Source organism: Cervus elaphus, chromosome 3 (assembly GCF_910594005.1).
Source record: "Cervus elaphus chromosome 3, mCerEla1.1, whole genome shotgun sequence".
Classification (NCBI taxonomy): Eukaryota; Metazoa; Chordata; class Mammalia; order Artiodactyla; family Cervidae; genus Cervus; species Cervus elaphus.
Window position 1 is genome coordinate 55,032,457 of NC_057817.1, and position 15,795 is coordinate 55,048,251.

The following is a 15,795-nucleotide window of genomic DNA, read 5'->3' on the forward strand; positions in this document are numbered from 1 at the left end:
GGCGGGGTTGAAAGAGGCCTTAGGAACGCCGCTACTGACCTTCGCCCCTCCCCCGGGGTTTGACTGGGGCTGCCTCCAGCGCCCCGCCTTCGATGACAAACGCGCGGGCGTGAAGGGAAATACCTCTCCTAAGGACCCGGAGCCTGGGAATTGAAGCAGCCTTCACGTCGGTGCTTCCTCCTTTTAGCTGGGGCCCCAGAGCACAGGAATTTCGGGGCTGGCCCTCGGGCAGTCTGAGATGTTTTCCGGTGAGCTGAGACAGTGGCAGGTCCAAGAACTGGTAGTTTGGGGAGGCTTTAGCCCCTTTACAATAATTTTCATACAGACGGTTGATATATTCAGAATCACATGTAAATGTGAATAAGTATATTTGAAAAACTGTTTGTGATATGCATTATTGGGAAACGCAGCGTCAATGCGAATTCCCTTGGAGCCCACTTCCAGCGTCGTCCTGCTCCTGAGCCCTAACAGACATTGCAAATCTCGAACTGGACCTTGTATGTATGTGTGTGTGATACGGGTGGTGGGTAGGGTGGTGAGACGCGCAGGTTTAGGTGAAAGTGAAGTAGGAAATAGGTAAGCTTCACTTTCCCCAGCCGTAAAATGGGGGCATTAATTCCCGCTTCGCCCAGCCGCACAGTATCACATTGCATCACAGAGGTCGAAATGGAGTGGGGTGGTTAGCCGTGGTCTGACAAATTAAGAGGGGTCTGAAATCTATTTCACATACACACATCCATATTCTCTCTCACACCATTCTTTCAGTAAATACACAAAAGAGGAAAGAGATGAACTGTAAAACTAGGAACTTTTTAATCAGTTACAAACTAAATTACAAATAATGTTAACAGCAAGAACACTCAAGGACAAAAGGTGGGAGAAGAGAGACAAAATCATGAAAAAAAGCTTAAAAAAAAAAAAACACAACATATTTGCATTACAAACCCCAAGGTGCACATGGCAACAATCCCCACCCATTCCCACTTAAAAAACTACTATAACCTGAAATATAAATATAATTGTTCATCCTTCTTTTAAAGAAATATTTTTTCCCCAATATCCCCAGTCAGTCACAGCCCTAAGTGTCAGAATTCTCAAAATGATGTCTCAACCTTAACTTTTACTCTTACGGGGTGGCCTTCAGAGGAAGATGGGACCTAGCACCTTAAGAATCTTAAAAAGAAGAGAAAAATTCAAACACCTGTCACTTGCCTCATAAGGCCAAGGTGAAGCACAGTCCCTGTCCCAGAGCCTCCTAGACACACCTTGCTCATAGGAGGGACAGGCAAGAAGCCTAGGAGCCATCGTTTCTACTGCAGCCCCACTGGGACCACAGAGACTAGGAGTCTGAGACTGGGAGTCCTGAGTCTCCCAGATGTTAGGTGAGATGAAACACTAAAACTAGGGTAGAAACCGGTTGGATCTATTTTTTTAAACCTAATTCTTTAAAACAGGCCCCTCCATAATGTTTTTGTTTTGCTTGGTTTTCAAAGGTTCCAACTTAGCCCCCAATGCTATCAGTTGGCCTTACACAGTGGCTCTGGAGGCTTGGGGTCTTTAATCATCCCAGATACAGAAAATAATAATAGTGGGGCTTTCAGAGACTGGGATGGCAAACCTATGTAGACGGAGGAGAAAGTCTTTTTTTTTAATCTTTTTTAAAAATATCAGCCCTCTTAAGCAACGACTAAGAGGAGGGAGAGAGGGGAGTGGAGGCTGACTTAAGTGCATCTAATACTGAAGCGTCCTTTCAATTCCACCTATTTCTTCCCTCCACCCCATCATTCCAGAGTGGACTGGCTAAGAGGCGCAGGTGAGTGCTAAGGCAACCAGACAAGATCAGTGAGCTAAGAGCCTGGGCCAAGCCAGATCACACTCGCACTGGAGAAGAGGGTGATACTGGGAGTAGGGGCTTGAGAAGGCGATCAGAGTCGAAGGTGAGGTACTGGCTTGGTCACATCTTGGAAGAAAGGATGAGCCAGAGCTGCCTTGGCTGAAATCCGCTTGTTAGGGTCGTAGTGCAGCATTTGCTGGAGGGAGAGATGCATGCTGACTTCAGTAATGTGGTAATGGACTAAATGGGCAGCAGGTATTGAGAAACTGGGAAACAGAATTCCTTTCACCCCCAGTTCCCCTTTCCTCCTCCCTATATCTAATGGGTGTACCAACAAGAGGGAAGCAGAGACAAGGGAAATGCTGAGACCAGGAGTCCAGGGCCTCATTCTTCCTTCATGCTAGAAAAACACTGCCCTGGGGGAGGGAACAAGAGGAAATGGATGCCCACTCCCTAGCCTCACCGATAACAAGCTCCGTCCATCTTCATCCAGGGGAGGCACCACTTTGCTAAAATCCTGCCTGGCCCACTTGGGGAAACTTGGCTTATAATCCGGCATAGAAGTAACTCCTGGCCAAACCACCTCATCTGGGGTTCCCAGGGTCCGAAAGATCCGGAAGAGTTGGTCGATCTCAGAATCTCCGGGGAATAGGGCCCGGCGGGTCACCTGAAGATGGGGAAAGGGGAAAGGCCAGGACCGACACTGACGTCAATCAGAGCTGCCCAATGGATAATGGAGCTTCCCACAGGCAGTGGAAGGTCAGCAGGGCCCCATGACTCCCTCCCCAGGTCTTTCATGGGCTCAGTCACACAGAGCCTGAGACAATGAAGTCCCTTCATCTGCCTCCTTGCCCCCTCCTTCCTTCCCCCAACCATGGTTTTGCAGATCCCCAAGGCTGGGTGGGGCTGGGAGGGGGTGAATGTCTGGGGTGCCACTGACATGTAGCAAAGGGATGTCAAGCCACTCACGGGGTATGGGGTAGACACTGCGGTCATCCCCCCTCCTTGTGATGCAGCCACTTCTAGATAGGAGCACAGCGGGCAGAGACTGTGTCTTCCATTTCTTCTGTGTTCCCCACAGCACCTAGCATGGTGCTGGGTACACACTAGGTGCTTAACAAATATTTTTTGATGAATTGAGAGACGTATATGGGCAATTGTAAAGTATTGCACTGGGGGATAAATGCATGTTATATATATGGGCTAATGGTCTCCATGCCCCCAGTTACAACCCAGATAAGGGACCGTAAAACATACTGCTGATTTGATTTGAAAACTCAGCTCACTCCACTGTTCTATTAAAGGGGATGAGAGCTCCCTTATAAGGCTGGGCCTCAGGGATCCTTCAATCTGAAAAGCCAGAGGTTGAGGGAGGACATGTCTGCAGTTTAAATAAAAGGTGTGGATAAGGTGAATACAGCTGGCCTCACCACTTCCTGATGCCCTAAAATAAGGTCTACAGGCAAATGAAGGAGATGCTAAATGGAACTTATTTTCCCAAATATATGTAGGCTAAAGCTAGCGCAGTTGCAGAAATGATTTAGCTCAGTTTGGAGATAAGATTTGTATACTGGATGCTAATCTGTCTGAGGCTGTCCTAACATTGTGGTTGACAACAGGGATGACAGCCGTCTCCTTTCTCTACCACCCGCTTTGTGCTACTCTAGAGGAAGAGCCCTGTGATAAGAGAAGGACCATGGGTCTGGGCCAAGAAACAGTTCTGTTGTTCTTGAATGTGGGAAGGAGTGGGCTGGGTAGACCATGGGCATGCCTCCATACCATCTCAGCAAAGATGCAACCGAGGCTCCATATGTCCACTGCTGTGGAGTAGTATTTGCAGCCCAGAAGGATTTCTGGTGCTCGGTACCACAGAGTCACCACCTGAGGACAAGAGCATATAGGACATGAAGATACCCACACGTCGGTTCCTAGACACTATTCTGCTAACTCAGTTTCTTAACAAGCAGCTTCTATCCCGTCATCCTTCCCTCCCTTCTCATTGCCCCTAAGTAAAATAACTGGGTACAACTTGTTAGCCCAGAGTTAGCCTAATCCATGGTTCTGGGGAACATATATTCTGAACCCCCAATTTGCAACCTTCTTGGAAGACTTGAGGCAAGCGGTCATAATTTTACATTTCATGCCATCCACCTGTCCCCTGGCTCAGTATGTATCAATATATGAACTCTGTGCATACTCTAAGACCTCTTGGGGTGTCAGAGATACTTTCCATCTAGTGAGAAACTGCTGGCCAGATCGTTACTAAAAACTCTGTGAATGTCCTTGTTAACACCTCCCAGGAAGTTCAGAGAAGACACGCAGAGGAGGACTCACCTCGTGGGTGTAAGTACGAACAGGGACCCCAAAAGCTCTGGCTAGTCCAAAGTCTGCTAGCTTGATGGACCCATCAGCATTGATAAGCAGATTCTGAGGTTTAAGATCTCGGTGCAGGACCCGATGAGAGTGGCAGAAAGCTAGGCCCTGGAGCAGCTGAAACAAGTAGCTCTGACAAGGGGAGAGAAAAACTGTTTTTCCACCACTGTGAGCAGATTAGGGTCTCCTCTGTAACTCCAAAGTCCTACTAAAGCCTTTACTAGTTAAATTGTAATTATATGTTTACAAGCTATTTCTCCAATTGGACTGTCAACCAGTGAGGATAAGATCAGGTCTCATTCAGTTTTGCATTTATGTTCCATATTGTGGGTCCTGCATATTGAAGGTGTTCAATAAATGTGTGTTGGATAAATGTTTGTTGGTTGATCGAAAGTAGCTTCTGGAGTAAGGAACCAGGAAAAACGGACAACGGAGACTCACTGGCTATTTCTCCCACCAAACAGGTGGAAGGGTTTTCTGGAGGCGTCCAGCAAGTCCCTCCAGTCCCACTTATCTGAGTTTCATCTCAAGAACCTTCCACCTGAGCTGCTCAGTTGACTCACTAGAGTTTCAACTTCTTTGATTCCCCTGCCCAGCCCTAGGGTTAAAAGCATAATGAGCAGTGAAAGAGCCACAAGAAAAGGTGTGTGTGTGTGTGTGTGTGTGTGTGTGTAGGGGGGGTGAGGGCTGGGAAGGAAGCCAGGATGACAAATCAACACTCAGTCGGGATTGCCTGGCTTCATTCCCCCCAAGACATGCCCATGTTGGGGAGGAGCTGATGAGAAGGAGTACCTTTATGAGCGGAAGAGGGATGCCAGTGAGCGTAGAGGCATCCATGAATTTCTTGAGATCCTGGTGCAGAAACTCAAAAACCAGGTAGAGTTTGTTTTCTGTGTGAATGACATCCAGCAGCCTAGGGAAGGGGGAGGTCCAGGAATACACGTGAGGGAGAGAAAGGCCCAGACAACACAAACAGAGGACATCCTCCTTTACTGTCAGAGCACCTCCCGCATCCCAGATACATACTTACTTGACAATATTAGGGTGATTAAGCTCCTTAAGCAGAGAGATCTCTCGTATGGCAGTACTGGGGACACCCTCTGTCTCACTTGCAGAAGGTGGGAAAGCAGAGATGGGAATGTGGTTACAAATATTCCTCTTCCCTCAGTACAGTCATCCCCCCCACCCCGCCCCCGGCCCCCACCATCCCAGCATCCCCTAAGAAAATGAGAGAAAGGGTGCTTCAGGGGTTAATTCATGGATGGACAGGAGTGGCCTTTTAGACACATTGGGATCATCATTTCCTCTTTGCCCAGGGTTAGGTTAGCAAAGCCTCTTGGTGAAGGTGAAGTTAAAAGGGGGATAAAAGTGTGTGTCGGAGGGGAGTAACAGCACCCAGCCTCTCTAGAGGTGCCAGTGAGGTTCAACTGCCGTTCTTTTGAAAAAGAGAATTCTAAGATGCGGGTGGGGTTGGGGCACTGAGGGCTCGTCTAGTCATGTATAAGGGTACTCTTTACCGCTTATCACAAAACCCATCTCCTCGTCGGGGAGTCCTGGATCCCATCTCAAAAGGCTCCTTCCTCTTCCTGACTCTTTCTGACTGTACATTTGGGGACATCGCCCGCCTTTGGGGAGGAAATTTCCCACGGATTCGACACTACCCTATAGTCTCCACCGGGAAACCCTCTACTCGTCCTTCAACCCACCTCTCCACTTCAAAAGACTTCCCTCCCTGCTACCTTCCGGTCCCTGGGAGGCTACCCGCCTGTTGCGGTGGGGGTGGGGGGCACTCAAGGAGCTCCCGAGTCAGGAGTCCCGGGCACAGAGGCCACTCACGTGTCCAGGCGGATTTTTTTAAGCGCCACCACTTCTCCCGTCAGCTTGTTTTTGGCTTTGTACACAACTCCGTACGTTCCCTCTCCGATCTTTTCCACTTTTTGGAAGTTCTCCATGAAGCGCTAGCGAGTCGGGTCAGCCCGGCCCTGGAGCGGGGGCCTGGGAACCCTGCAGAAAACGGCACCCAGCTCTCGGGGGCCGAGGAGGGAAACACCGCCCAGCACCGCGACCCGAGGTCGGGATGGAACGCAGTGTATCTCTAGCTCTTGTCAATTTGTCCAACTTGAAACAATATTGCCGCCTCCCCCCTCCAGTTCCCTACCGCCACCAGAAGCCCCGCCTCTCCTTCCCGCGTTTCCCTGGCTCCTCCCTCGGGCCTTCCTATTGGTCTACGTCAGAGAGGGCGGTGCCAGCCCTGCGTCCCTCGCTGCAAACGACCCCACCCTGAGCAACTTTGGTTCCGAGGAGTGTTAATGATAAATTTTTATCTGGGTGGGGAGGCTCAACACCTTTTTCCAAGTATCTGATTTGGGATCGAGTTTCCTCCTTGTGTCCTGAGTCTAGAGGGATATCCTGATCTCTAATTCGCCGTTTTCACGACCCCTAGGAAAATATGTATTGACCTAAGATTAAATTCCACCTCGCCCTGGAACCTCCTCTGAAAGCAGGCAACTGGAAATCTCACTGTAAGCGTTTCCTGGGGCTCCAAAGAGTCGTTGTCCCGCTTCTCTCAGCCTACCCCAATACTGTCTGTTTTTGGATCCAGGGTCACTGCTTCTACAGTTATTTTGAGAGGTTCCTGGTTTGACTCACAATAGATTGATCCACTCTCCAATGATGAACTGTGTGTGTCCGGTACGTGTTACGTTTTGTAGCTGCCCTTCAGTCATTTTTTCCCCCGAGGGGAGATGGAGTGCTTTAGGATGAGACTGACCCTGGAAAGCCAGAAACTGTCAATGAGCAGCAGGATGTCCGGGGACCAGGATCCCTCCTCGGTTCTGCCTTTCTCAGGTCATTCTGCTCCTCCCAGGATTTGCCTGGAGGGAGGGGAGGAAGGGCTATGCAAATGAGCACCCTCTTCTTATACAGGGGTTTGTCCAATACCCCAGAGTCTTTGGTTGCTGGAAGGGAGAACAGGATGGATCTGGTGCTGAGAAAATACCTTCTCCATGTGGCTCTGATGGGTGTTCTTCTGGCTGTAGGGGCCACAGAAGGTGAGTGTGGGATGTGTGGACATGAACAAGTGTGAATTTGGATTTGCACACCTGCTCTGGTTTTTCTCTCCCTAAAACGGAAGATATCAGCAGCGCTTCAGGTGTCTCCCACCCATTTGATTTGGTGAGGACATGGGCAACTGAGCTCCCTCCCCACATGAAGATTTGGGTGCATGTGTGTTCAGGCACTTGGGACTGAACCTGAAAACAATCCCATCTACCTGGAAGGGTGAGAGAACAGTATGTCCCTGTGGCCCTAAGTTTGAGATGCTCTGAATAGTGAGCTGGAACGTGGCTGCCAAGGTAGTAAAATGAGTGGAAACTCATTTAGGCATTGCCTCAGGCACTTGGGATAGGGTATTTAAAGTGAGGAGAAAGAGAATGTGGCACTGGAGAGAAGGGTAAAGAGGCACCTCATCCCCTCTTTGGGATGGGCATGGGTGAACACAACCCAGGCTTTTGTTCTGGGGCTGGAAGAGACAGGCAGAGGGGTCTCAGCTGAGCATCACATGAAAGGGCTCTGGGGGATTGGGGCCTCGTGACAGGACCAAGGGGTGGGGGTGGGGGTGGTGAGAGGGTCTGGAATGTCCCGTGCTGCTCTGAGGAGGGAGGATTGGGAGTGGAGAAAGAATGGGGCATCTTATGATTCTCTTGTTCTTGTGGTGAGATCTTCAGCGGGATGATTCTAGATCCTCCCCCAGGAGAATCAACCCGGTTTCTGGTACATTTTAGAGGCAGAGTGAGGATAGACTGTGATGCGCAGAAATATCTACACTGTACCCCAGTGCCCTCTTTCTCTAGATCCCTGGTCTCACAGACTTCTTGGGACTTCTTCTTGATCTGACTTCCCACATTCATGGTGTCGTTTCAAGTCTTTTTCTTTTACTGTGTTCGTTATTGTATTCTGGAAATATTCTGTTCATATGTGTCCACCCAAGGCTCTTAAAATATTGTGCTTACTTTCTGGATCCGGATTTTTAAAATCATAAGAAGACATTTTTTTTCCATTTATTTTTATTCATTGGAGGCTAATTATTTTACAATATTGTAGTGGTTTTTGCCATACATTGACATGAATCAGCCATGGATTTACATGTGTTCCCCATCCCGATCCCTCCTCCCAAGAAGACATTTTTATATATTTCACGAAATTTTGCATGGACTGAGTTTGGTAATTTTGTCTAGTGTGAATTAACATTGTGTTTATTTAAGAAAATATTCTTTTTTTTTTTTTTTTTTCAGAAACCTACTGAATTTGTAGGTTTTTAAAATAGCATGATGTCTGGGATTTGCTTTTGAATGCTTCAGCCAACAAACAAACAATAAAAATAAAGGATAGATAAAGCAAATGTGACAAAATGTTGATAGTTGTTGGACCTGGGGGAGGCACATGCAGAGCCATCACATCACTTTTTTTCAGACCTCTTTCTTGGTCAGTTATAATAATTTTGTTTGTCCTCACTCCCTATTTCTACCTGCCTCTAGTCCATCCTCCTCACTGCTTGCCAAAGTGATCCTTCTAAAACACAAATCTGATCATATTAAAAAAGCTTTTGAAGGGTAAATTTTATGGCACGTGACATATCTCAGTACAACAAACAAAATCATCTGAGGTGCCCTCACCTGCAGGATCAAGTCCAAACTCCTTTGCCTGGCACTCAAAGCCCCCACTCCATTTTCCCGGCCTCATCTCTCGCGATGCACATTGGCCACGTTGCTAGTGGTCTCCTATCATGCCACGTGCTTCCATACTTCCCTGCATCTGCTCATGCTGGGCCTTCTGCCTAGAACGCTTTATGCCCCAGGCCAACTCTTTACTGAGTCTTCCCCAGTCGACCAGAGTGCAACTTACCTGTTTAAATCTCATTTTGTTGTATACTGTGCATGTCTGCTATGGCTCACCTTAAGCAATGCCTTGAATCATAGCGATTCATGTATATGTCTATTTCATTTACTTTAACCTGGACCCCTTCAGAACCATTTCTTTCTCATTTCTTAAGTTCTTTGCACCTAACCCAGTGCCTGGTACGTGGTGGGTATTCAGTAGATTAAAATGCACTTTAAGGGACTCCCCTTGTTGTCATTCAAGTGGCGAAGGCTCTGTGCTCCCAGTGCAGGGGACCAGGGTTCACTCTCAGCTCAGGGAACTAGATCCCACAGGTCACAACTCAGAGTGTGCATGCCACAACTACCTGAGCCCACACGCCACAACTAACCGAAGCTCCCTCACGCTGCAACTAAGTCCTAGCACAGTTAAATAAATATATTTTTTAAATGCACTTTAAATGTGAGAGTGAATGATGTGTCACAGACAGTGTTGTCCTCTGAGAAGGGAGTGAGTAATGATTTGAGGGCCCTCACAGTATATCTTCCTTTTTAGGACCCAGAGACAGGGACTGGCCTGGTGTCTCAAGGCAGCTCAGAGTTAAAGCATGGAACAGACAGCTGTACCCGGAGTGGACAGAAAGCCCCGGGCCTGACTGCTGGCGAGGTAGGAACTTGGCAGTCTCCAGGGAGGATGTGGTGGAAATGGGGAGGGGAGGGGAACGGGGTCGAATGTAGTTGGGAAGATAGGAAAGGAAAAGGCATACGGGGAGGAGAAGCCAAGGAGTTCCAGCTAACGCAGCTGCCCTTTTTAGGTGGCCGTGTATCCCTGAAGGTCAGCAATGATGGGCCTACGTTGATTGGGGCAAATGCCTCCTTCTCTGTTGCCCTGCACTTTCCTAAAAGCCAAAAGGTGCTGCCGGATGGGCGGGTCGTCTGGGCCAACACCACCATCGTCAATGGTGAGTGCCTCTGTGCTCCAGGCCTCCTTCCCAAGGTCCAGAATCCCTGGTATCCCGAAAGAGCTCAAGGAATCCTCCTCCCCGTCCTCTTCTTCCTTTTTGTGTGTGTGTGTGTGTGTTTTTTTTTTTTACAAATTATATATGTAACACATATTCACTGCAGAAAACTTAGAAAACATAGATAAAGCAAAAAGAAAAAAAATTATAGTTCCCCAAATGGGGCACAGAAGACGCAGTGGACACAGAAGTTGGATAGACTTGGATTTAAGCTGGTTACCAGTATGTGACCCTGGGCAAGTCACTGAATTGATTTGTGCCATTCCCTTATCTATAGAATGGGGGTGATAGCACTTTAAAAGGTTGCTGTAAGGATGCCAGTGTGATAATATGTAAAGAATTTAGCAGAATGCCTGCCCTGTGCAGTGCTCAGTCGCTTAGTTTAGACGCTCTGCAATGCCATGGACTGCAGCCCACAGCCTCCTCTGTCCATGTGGACTCTCCAGGCAAGAGTACTGGAGTGGGTTGCCATGCCCTCCTCCAGGGGGTCTTCCCAACTCAGTATTAGTTGATGCTGTTAGTTTTACTTTTATCCCACTAGCTAGAGCACATCATCCTAGACATGTTGCTACATGGCCTACCAATCTGTGTCCAGTGTAAGAACATACATGTGCGTGCTCAGTGGCTCAGCCGTATCTGACTCTTTGTGACCCCATGGACTGTAGCCTGAGAAAGCTCCTCTGCCCATGGGATTGCCCAGACAAGAATACTGGAGCAGGTTGCCATTTCTTCCTCCAGGGTATCTTTCAACACGGGGATTGAATCCTGTGTCTCCTGCATCGGCAGGTGTATTCTTTACCACTGAGCCACCTGGGAAGCCCCTTAAGTATATACATAGGAATCTTTAAGTATAGTTCCCATTCTACCCTCTACCATTCCAAATAGGTTATACCAAGGAGAGTGTATACTGGTAGCTAGGCAGTATTCCCGGAGCCCCTCTCTGGGAGTCATGTTCAAGGTTTTGGTGTACAGTAAGGAATGCCAGGATTGAGGGAGACTTGGTATCTTCTTTTCAGGGAGCCAGGTGTGGGAAGGACAGCTGGTATATCCCCAAGAACCTGATGATACCTGCATCTTCCCCGATGGGGGTGCCTGCCCTTCTGGCCCTCTATCTCAGAAAAGATGCTTTGTTTATGTCTGGAAGACCTGGGGTAAGAGTCTCCCTTCTCTGGCCTGTCATTCACACTTGAATTCAGTTCTTCCTACCTAATCCCCTTTCTTTTGGTCCCATCCCTGATTCTGTGAGTTTCCCTAATCTTCACTTCCCCCATGGAGTGAAGAACCCCAAGGAGTCCTTCCTCTTCCACAGCACCTAGTCAATTCTATGATACTTCTTTCTGGGAGCCCTGCTCCAATTATAGTCCCATCCCATGGACCCTTTCATAAGGACTCCTTTCCTGCCCAACATATGCAAGCTTACAAACACTCTCTGAAATAACCATCCTTGATACATCTCCTGACCTTCCTTCTCTGGTTCCCTGTCTCTAACCCTGCCCCCGTCTCCTTTGACCAGTAACTCCCTTCCCTACTCTTCTTTCCAAAAACCTCAGACCAATACTGGCAAGTTCTGGGGGGCCCAGTGTCTGGACTGAGCATTGGGACGGACAAGGCAGTGCTGGGCACACATAACATGGAAGTGACCGTCTACCACCGCCGGGGGCCCCAGAGCTACGTGCCCCTCGCTCGCTCCAGCTCAGCCTTCACCGTCACTGGTAAGGACTGAGGAGGGACAAGGCCAGTTGCAGGGCAGGAGAAGGTGGGGAGGCTGGGCTGGACAGGAGAGGGGAGAGAGGAAATGGTGTGTAACCTTGCAGGGGCAGAACCAGGAAGGTGTGGGCAGAGGGATGTGGGGCTTGGAGCCCGTGAAGGGCCAGGCAGCTTGGGTTGGTTGAAAACTATGGCTGTGAAAGAAGAAGCCGAAAGAATGAAGAACTTACGGTTCTCACTTTCTCTGACTCCAATCCCAGACCAGGTGCCCTTCTCCGTGAGTGTGTCTCAGCTGCAGGCCTTGGATGGAAGGAACAAGCGCTTCCTGAGAAAGCAGCCTCTGACCTTTGCCCTCCAGCTCCATGATCCCAGTGGCTATTTGGCTGGGGCTGACCTTTCCTACACCTGGGACTTTGGTGACAGCACAGGGACCCTTATCTCTCGGGCACTCGTGGTCACTCACACCTACCTAGAGTCCGGCCCAGTCACTGCACAGGTGGTGCTGCAGGCTGCCGTTCCTCTCGCCTGTGGCTCCTCTCCAGTCCCAGGCACCACAGCTGGGCAGGTGCCAACTGCAGAGGCCCCTGGGACCACAGCTGGGCAGGTGCCAACTGCAGAGGCCCCTGGGACCACAGCTGGGCAGGTGCCAACTGCAGAGGCCCCTGGGACCACAGCTGGGCAGGTGCCAACTGCAGAGGCCCCTGGGACCACAGCTGGGCAGGTGCCAACCACAGAGAGCGTAGGTACCACACCTGAGCAGGTGGCAACCTCCCAAGTCTTAGGTACCACACCAGCAGAGATGCCAAGTGAAGAGGCTTCAGTTACGGCACCTGAAGTGTCAACTACAGAGCCCTCTGGAGCCACGGTTACACAGGGAACAGCCCCAGAGCTGGCGGAGACCACAGCAGGAGAGGTGTCCACTCCTGAGCCTGCGGGTTCAAATACCAGCCCATTCATGCCTAGAGAAGGTATTGCAGGTAAGGGGGCCACCATGAATGAGTTCATGGAGGTGGGGCATTTGTCACTGCTCTGAAGACCTGAATTACTCAGGACCCAGATGTTACCCAATCCTTAGCTCAGCAGTGGAGTCCCCTCAGGGTCTTCCCTGGTTTTAAAACCCCCTAAGTCCCTCTTAATGGCACAGAATAGATCCAGAGTTCAGGAAACCAGGGTCTCCTCCTAGGCCATGGGGAGAGAGCTTATTGCTTCTCCATCCCTGAGAAGAGTTTGTTCCCTGAAGAGAAGTTCAGGGAGCAGTCTGTGACGGTGGTGCTCACTCATGTCTGACTCTTTGCGACCTCATGGACTATGGCCACCAGGCTCCTCTGTCCATGGAATTCTCCAGGCAAGAATACTGGACCATTCCCTTCTCCAGGGGATTTTCCCTGCCCAGGGGTCAAACCCGCATTGGCAGGTGGATTCTTTACCCCTGAGCCACCTAGAAAGCCCCATGTGATCATTGAAAGTGAAGTCGCTCAGTCGTGTCCGACTTGTAGCGGCCCCATGGACTGCAGCCTACCAGGCTCCTCCATCCATGGGATTTTCCAGGCAAGAGTACTAGAGTGGGGTGCCATTTCCTTCTCCAGGGGATCTTCCCGACCCAGGGATCAAACCCGGGTCTCCTGCATTGTAGACAGACGCTTTACCGTCTGAGCCACCAGGCAAGTCCAACATGTGATCATTAGATAATACTTATATCTCATTTTCTGATTAAGTGTAAATGCACAGAAATCTTTCTCAGTTTCTGACACCATTTCCCACCCCTGGATTCCCATCCCAAAGTAGGTTTACCTGGAATTGTGGTAGGAACACTAAAAAGGGAGGAGTGAGACAGCGACACTCATGACTTAACACGTGTCAAACGTCTGACCCAGGACCCGGCACAGTGTAGGGTGTGGTTAACACTGGGGATTTCTAAAATGCTGACTCTAACCCTAACTGTGACTCTGGGGCAGTCATTTCTCTTGGGCCTGTTTCTTTATCTAAAAAAAGGAGAGTTCCCAGCTCTTGTCTGATTCTAAGCCTGGATCCAGTAGCTCTGACTCTACCTGGGAAAATGCCTGTTGGGCCTCTGTTTTCAGGTTAGTCATCTGTTTCTTGACTTTGCCTCTTTAATCCTCTCGTGCCAGGCCCCCTGAGCCCCCTGCCGGGTGACGCCGCCACCTTAGTCCTGGTGAAGCGCCAAGCCCCCCTGGACTGTGTTCTGTATCGCTATGGCTCCTTTTCCCTCACCCTGGATATTGTCCGTGAGTCTTGCCTACATTGTCTGTGAGCTGGTGGAGGGAGGCGTGTGCTGCTTAGGGTTGCCCAGTGGAAGCACACCTTGGAAGGAATTACTCACCGGGACAAGGAGAATACCCAGATCCCAGGGGTTTCATATGAAGGCAGGAGAATGGGACTGGGGAGGCAGCCCGAGGACCTTCCTGTCCGTGGGCCTTGGGGGAGGATAAGTACAGGCGTCTGACTTAAAATCTTGCAACTGTGCAGAGGGTATTGAGAGTGCCGAGATCCTACAGGCTGGGTCATCCAGCGAAGGAGACGCATTTGAGCTGACTGTGTCTTGCCAAGGCGGGTGAGTGTCCCACGGTTGCCCTGAGAACTCCTGGGGTGACTGCTGCCCTGTTCTCTGGGGTCTAGTGTCCCTTCCCAGATTCCCTGACGTAAGCTGGCATCTCTCCCAGGCTACCCAAGGAAGCCTGCATGGACATCTCATCGCCGGGGTGTCAGCCGCCGGCCCAGCGGCTGTGTCAGCCTGTGCCCCCCAGCCCAGCCTGCCAGCTGGTTTTGCACCAGGTACTGAAGGGCGGCTCAGGGACCTACTGCCTCAATGTGTCTCTGGCTGATGCCAACAGCCTGGCGATGGTCAGCACCCAGCTTGTCATGCCTGGTAGGTAGTTGGACAAGAGGTAGGATGAAGACACGGGGAGATGGTAGGGGTCACCACTAGCGGAAGCAGACACTGAATGTAGCCGTATCCGGGATTCCACCCATAGGTCGAGAAGCAGGCCTCAGGCAGGCTCCTCTGTTCGTGGGCATCTTGCTGGTGCTGACGACTTTGCTGCTCGCATCTCTGATATACAGGTGAGATCCCCGCCATCCTGCTCCCGCTCCCTCACCCCTTACCACCACCACCACTCTTCCTCAGGGAAGAGACCACCAACCCCTTTGGGAAAGTGTAGAGTCCAGCAAAGAGCCCAGACTTGGAAGTTCGACAGGTCTAGGCTGCAGTCTTGCTGGTGGGACCCTGGGGAAGTCGGTTAACCCTTCCGAGCCTCTGAAAAGTAGGGAATCTAATACCCATCCTGTGGGGCTGTTGTCAGGGCTCCAGACAACGTGAGTAAATCACCTGGTTCTGAAACAAAAGTGCAATAAACGATGACCTTAATGGCTGTTGTTATGAATAACATCAACAGTGGAGGAGGCTGGTGCACTGCGTTCTCCACCTGCCAAAAAGGCAAATCCCCAGGCCTGGAGGGCTGAGGCCCTCAAAGAAGGGAAGCGTGTAGGGTGAGAGGGAAAGGGTCAGAGCTTACCAGAAACATAAGAGAGGATAAACCCTGTTGGTGAGGAGAGGAGGCAGCCAGGATCAAGGCCAAGTCCACCTGGGTTATGGTTTAGCCTTTCTCTTGGAGAAGCACAGAGGCTGCCATCGACCACCACTGACCACTATCCCTGCTTTTCTCCCCGTATCAGGCGAAGACTTAGGAAGCAAGGCTCAGCAGCCCCCCTTCCCCAGCTGCCGCACGGTGGGACCCCGTGGCTGCGTCTGCCCTGGGTCTTCCGCTCCTGCCCCGTTGGCGAGAGCAGACCCCTCCTCAGCCCGCAGCAGGTCTGAGAGCTCCTATGTGACGTCATTTACCCAGGTGGAGAGCGAGGCCTGTCTTTTCTCTGGTCTTCCTCAGAGACTACCACTGCCTGAAATAAAGACTCAGAAGCTGATGCTGTTATTTCCTTGTTTCTGGAAGAATCTATGTCACTTAAGGAGGGG

At 50.3% G+C, this 15,795-nt stretch overlaps 2 protein-coding genes across 5 annotated transcripts; one reads left to right on the forward strand and one right to left on the reverse strand.

Annotated features, from left to right (window-relative positions):
- Window positions 1-789: 789 nt before the first annotated feature.
- Window positions 790-6,393, reverse strand: CDK2 (cyclin dependent kinase 2). 2 transcript variants are annotated; one of them, XM_043890539.1, is made up of 8 exons: window positions 6,044-6,393; window positions 5,238-5,315; window positions 5,000-5,120; window positions 4,169-4,339; window positions 3,614-3,715; window positions 2,804-2,947; window positions 2,298-2,501; window positions 790-2,030 (listed from the first exon to the last, which is right to left on the reverse strand). In XM_043890539.1, exons 1-8 carry the CDS (start codon window positions 6,157-6,159, stop codon window positions 1,926-1,928), a joined length of 1,041 nt encoding a protein of 346 aa, XP_043746474.1. In that variant the 5' UTR covers window positions 6,160-6,393; the 3' UTR covers window positions 790-1,925. The 2 variants fall into 2 exon arrangements, with proteins under 2 accessions (XP_043746474.1, XP_043746484.1); XM_043890549.1 differs by lacking the exon at window positions 2,804-2,947 and having other exon boundaries at window positions 6,044-6,389.
- An 84-nt stretch (window positions 6,394-6,477) lies between these two features.
- On the forward strand, window positions 6,478-15,746 carry PMEL (premelanosome protein). 3 transcript variants are annotated; one of them, XM_043890561.1, is made up of 14 exons: window positions 6,478-6,729; window positions 6,810-6,898; window positions 7,133-7,257; window positions 9,638-9,748; window positions 9,897-10,043; window positions 11,117-11,251; window positions 11,651-11,812; window positions 12,068-12,489; window positions 12,529-12,784; window positions 13,937-14,053; window positions 14,295-14,379; window positions 14,489-14,694; window positions 14,801-14,888; window positions 15,501-15,746. In XM_043890561.1, the coding sequence occupies exons 3-14, from the start codon at window positions 7,182-7,184 to the stop codon at window positions 15,640-15,642; spliced, it is 1,947 nt and encodes a 648-aa protein (XP_043746496.1). In that variant the 5' UTR covers window positions 6,478-6,729; window positions 6,810-6,898; window positions 7,133-7,181; the 3' UTR covers window positions 15,643-15,746. The 3 variants fall into 3 exon arrangements, with proteins under 3 accessions (XP_043746496.1, XP_043746494.1, XP_043746493.1); XM_043890559.1 differs by having other exon boundaries at window positions 12,068-12,372; window positions 12,412-12,784; XM_043890558.1 differs by having other exon boundaries at window positions 12,068-12,784.
- Window positions 15,747-15,795: the final 49 nt, after the last annotated feature.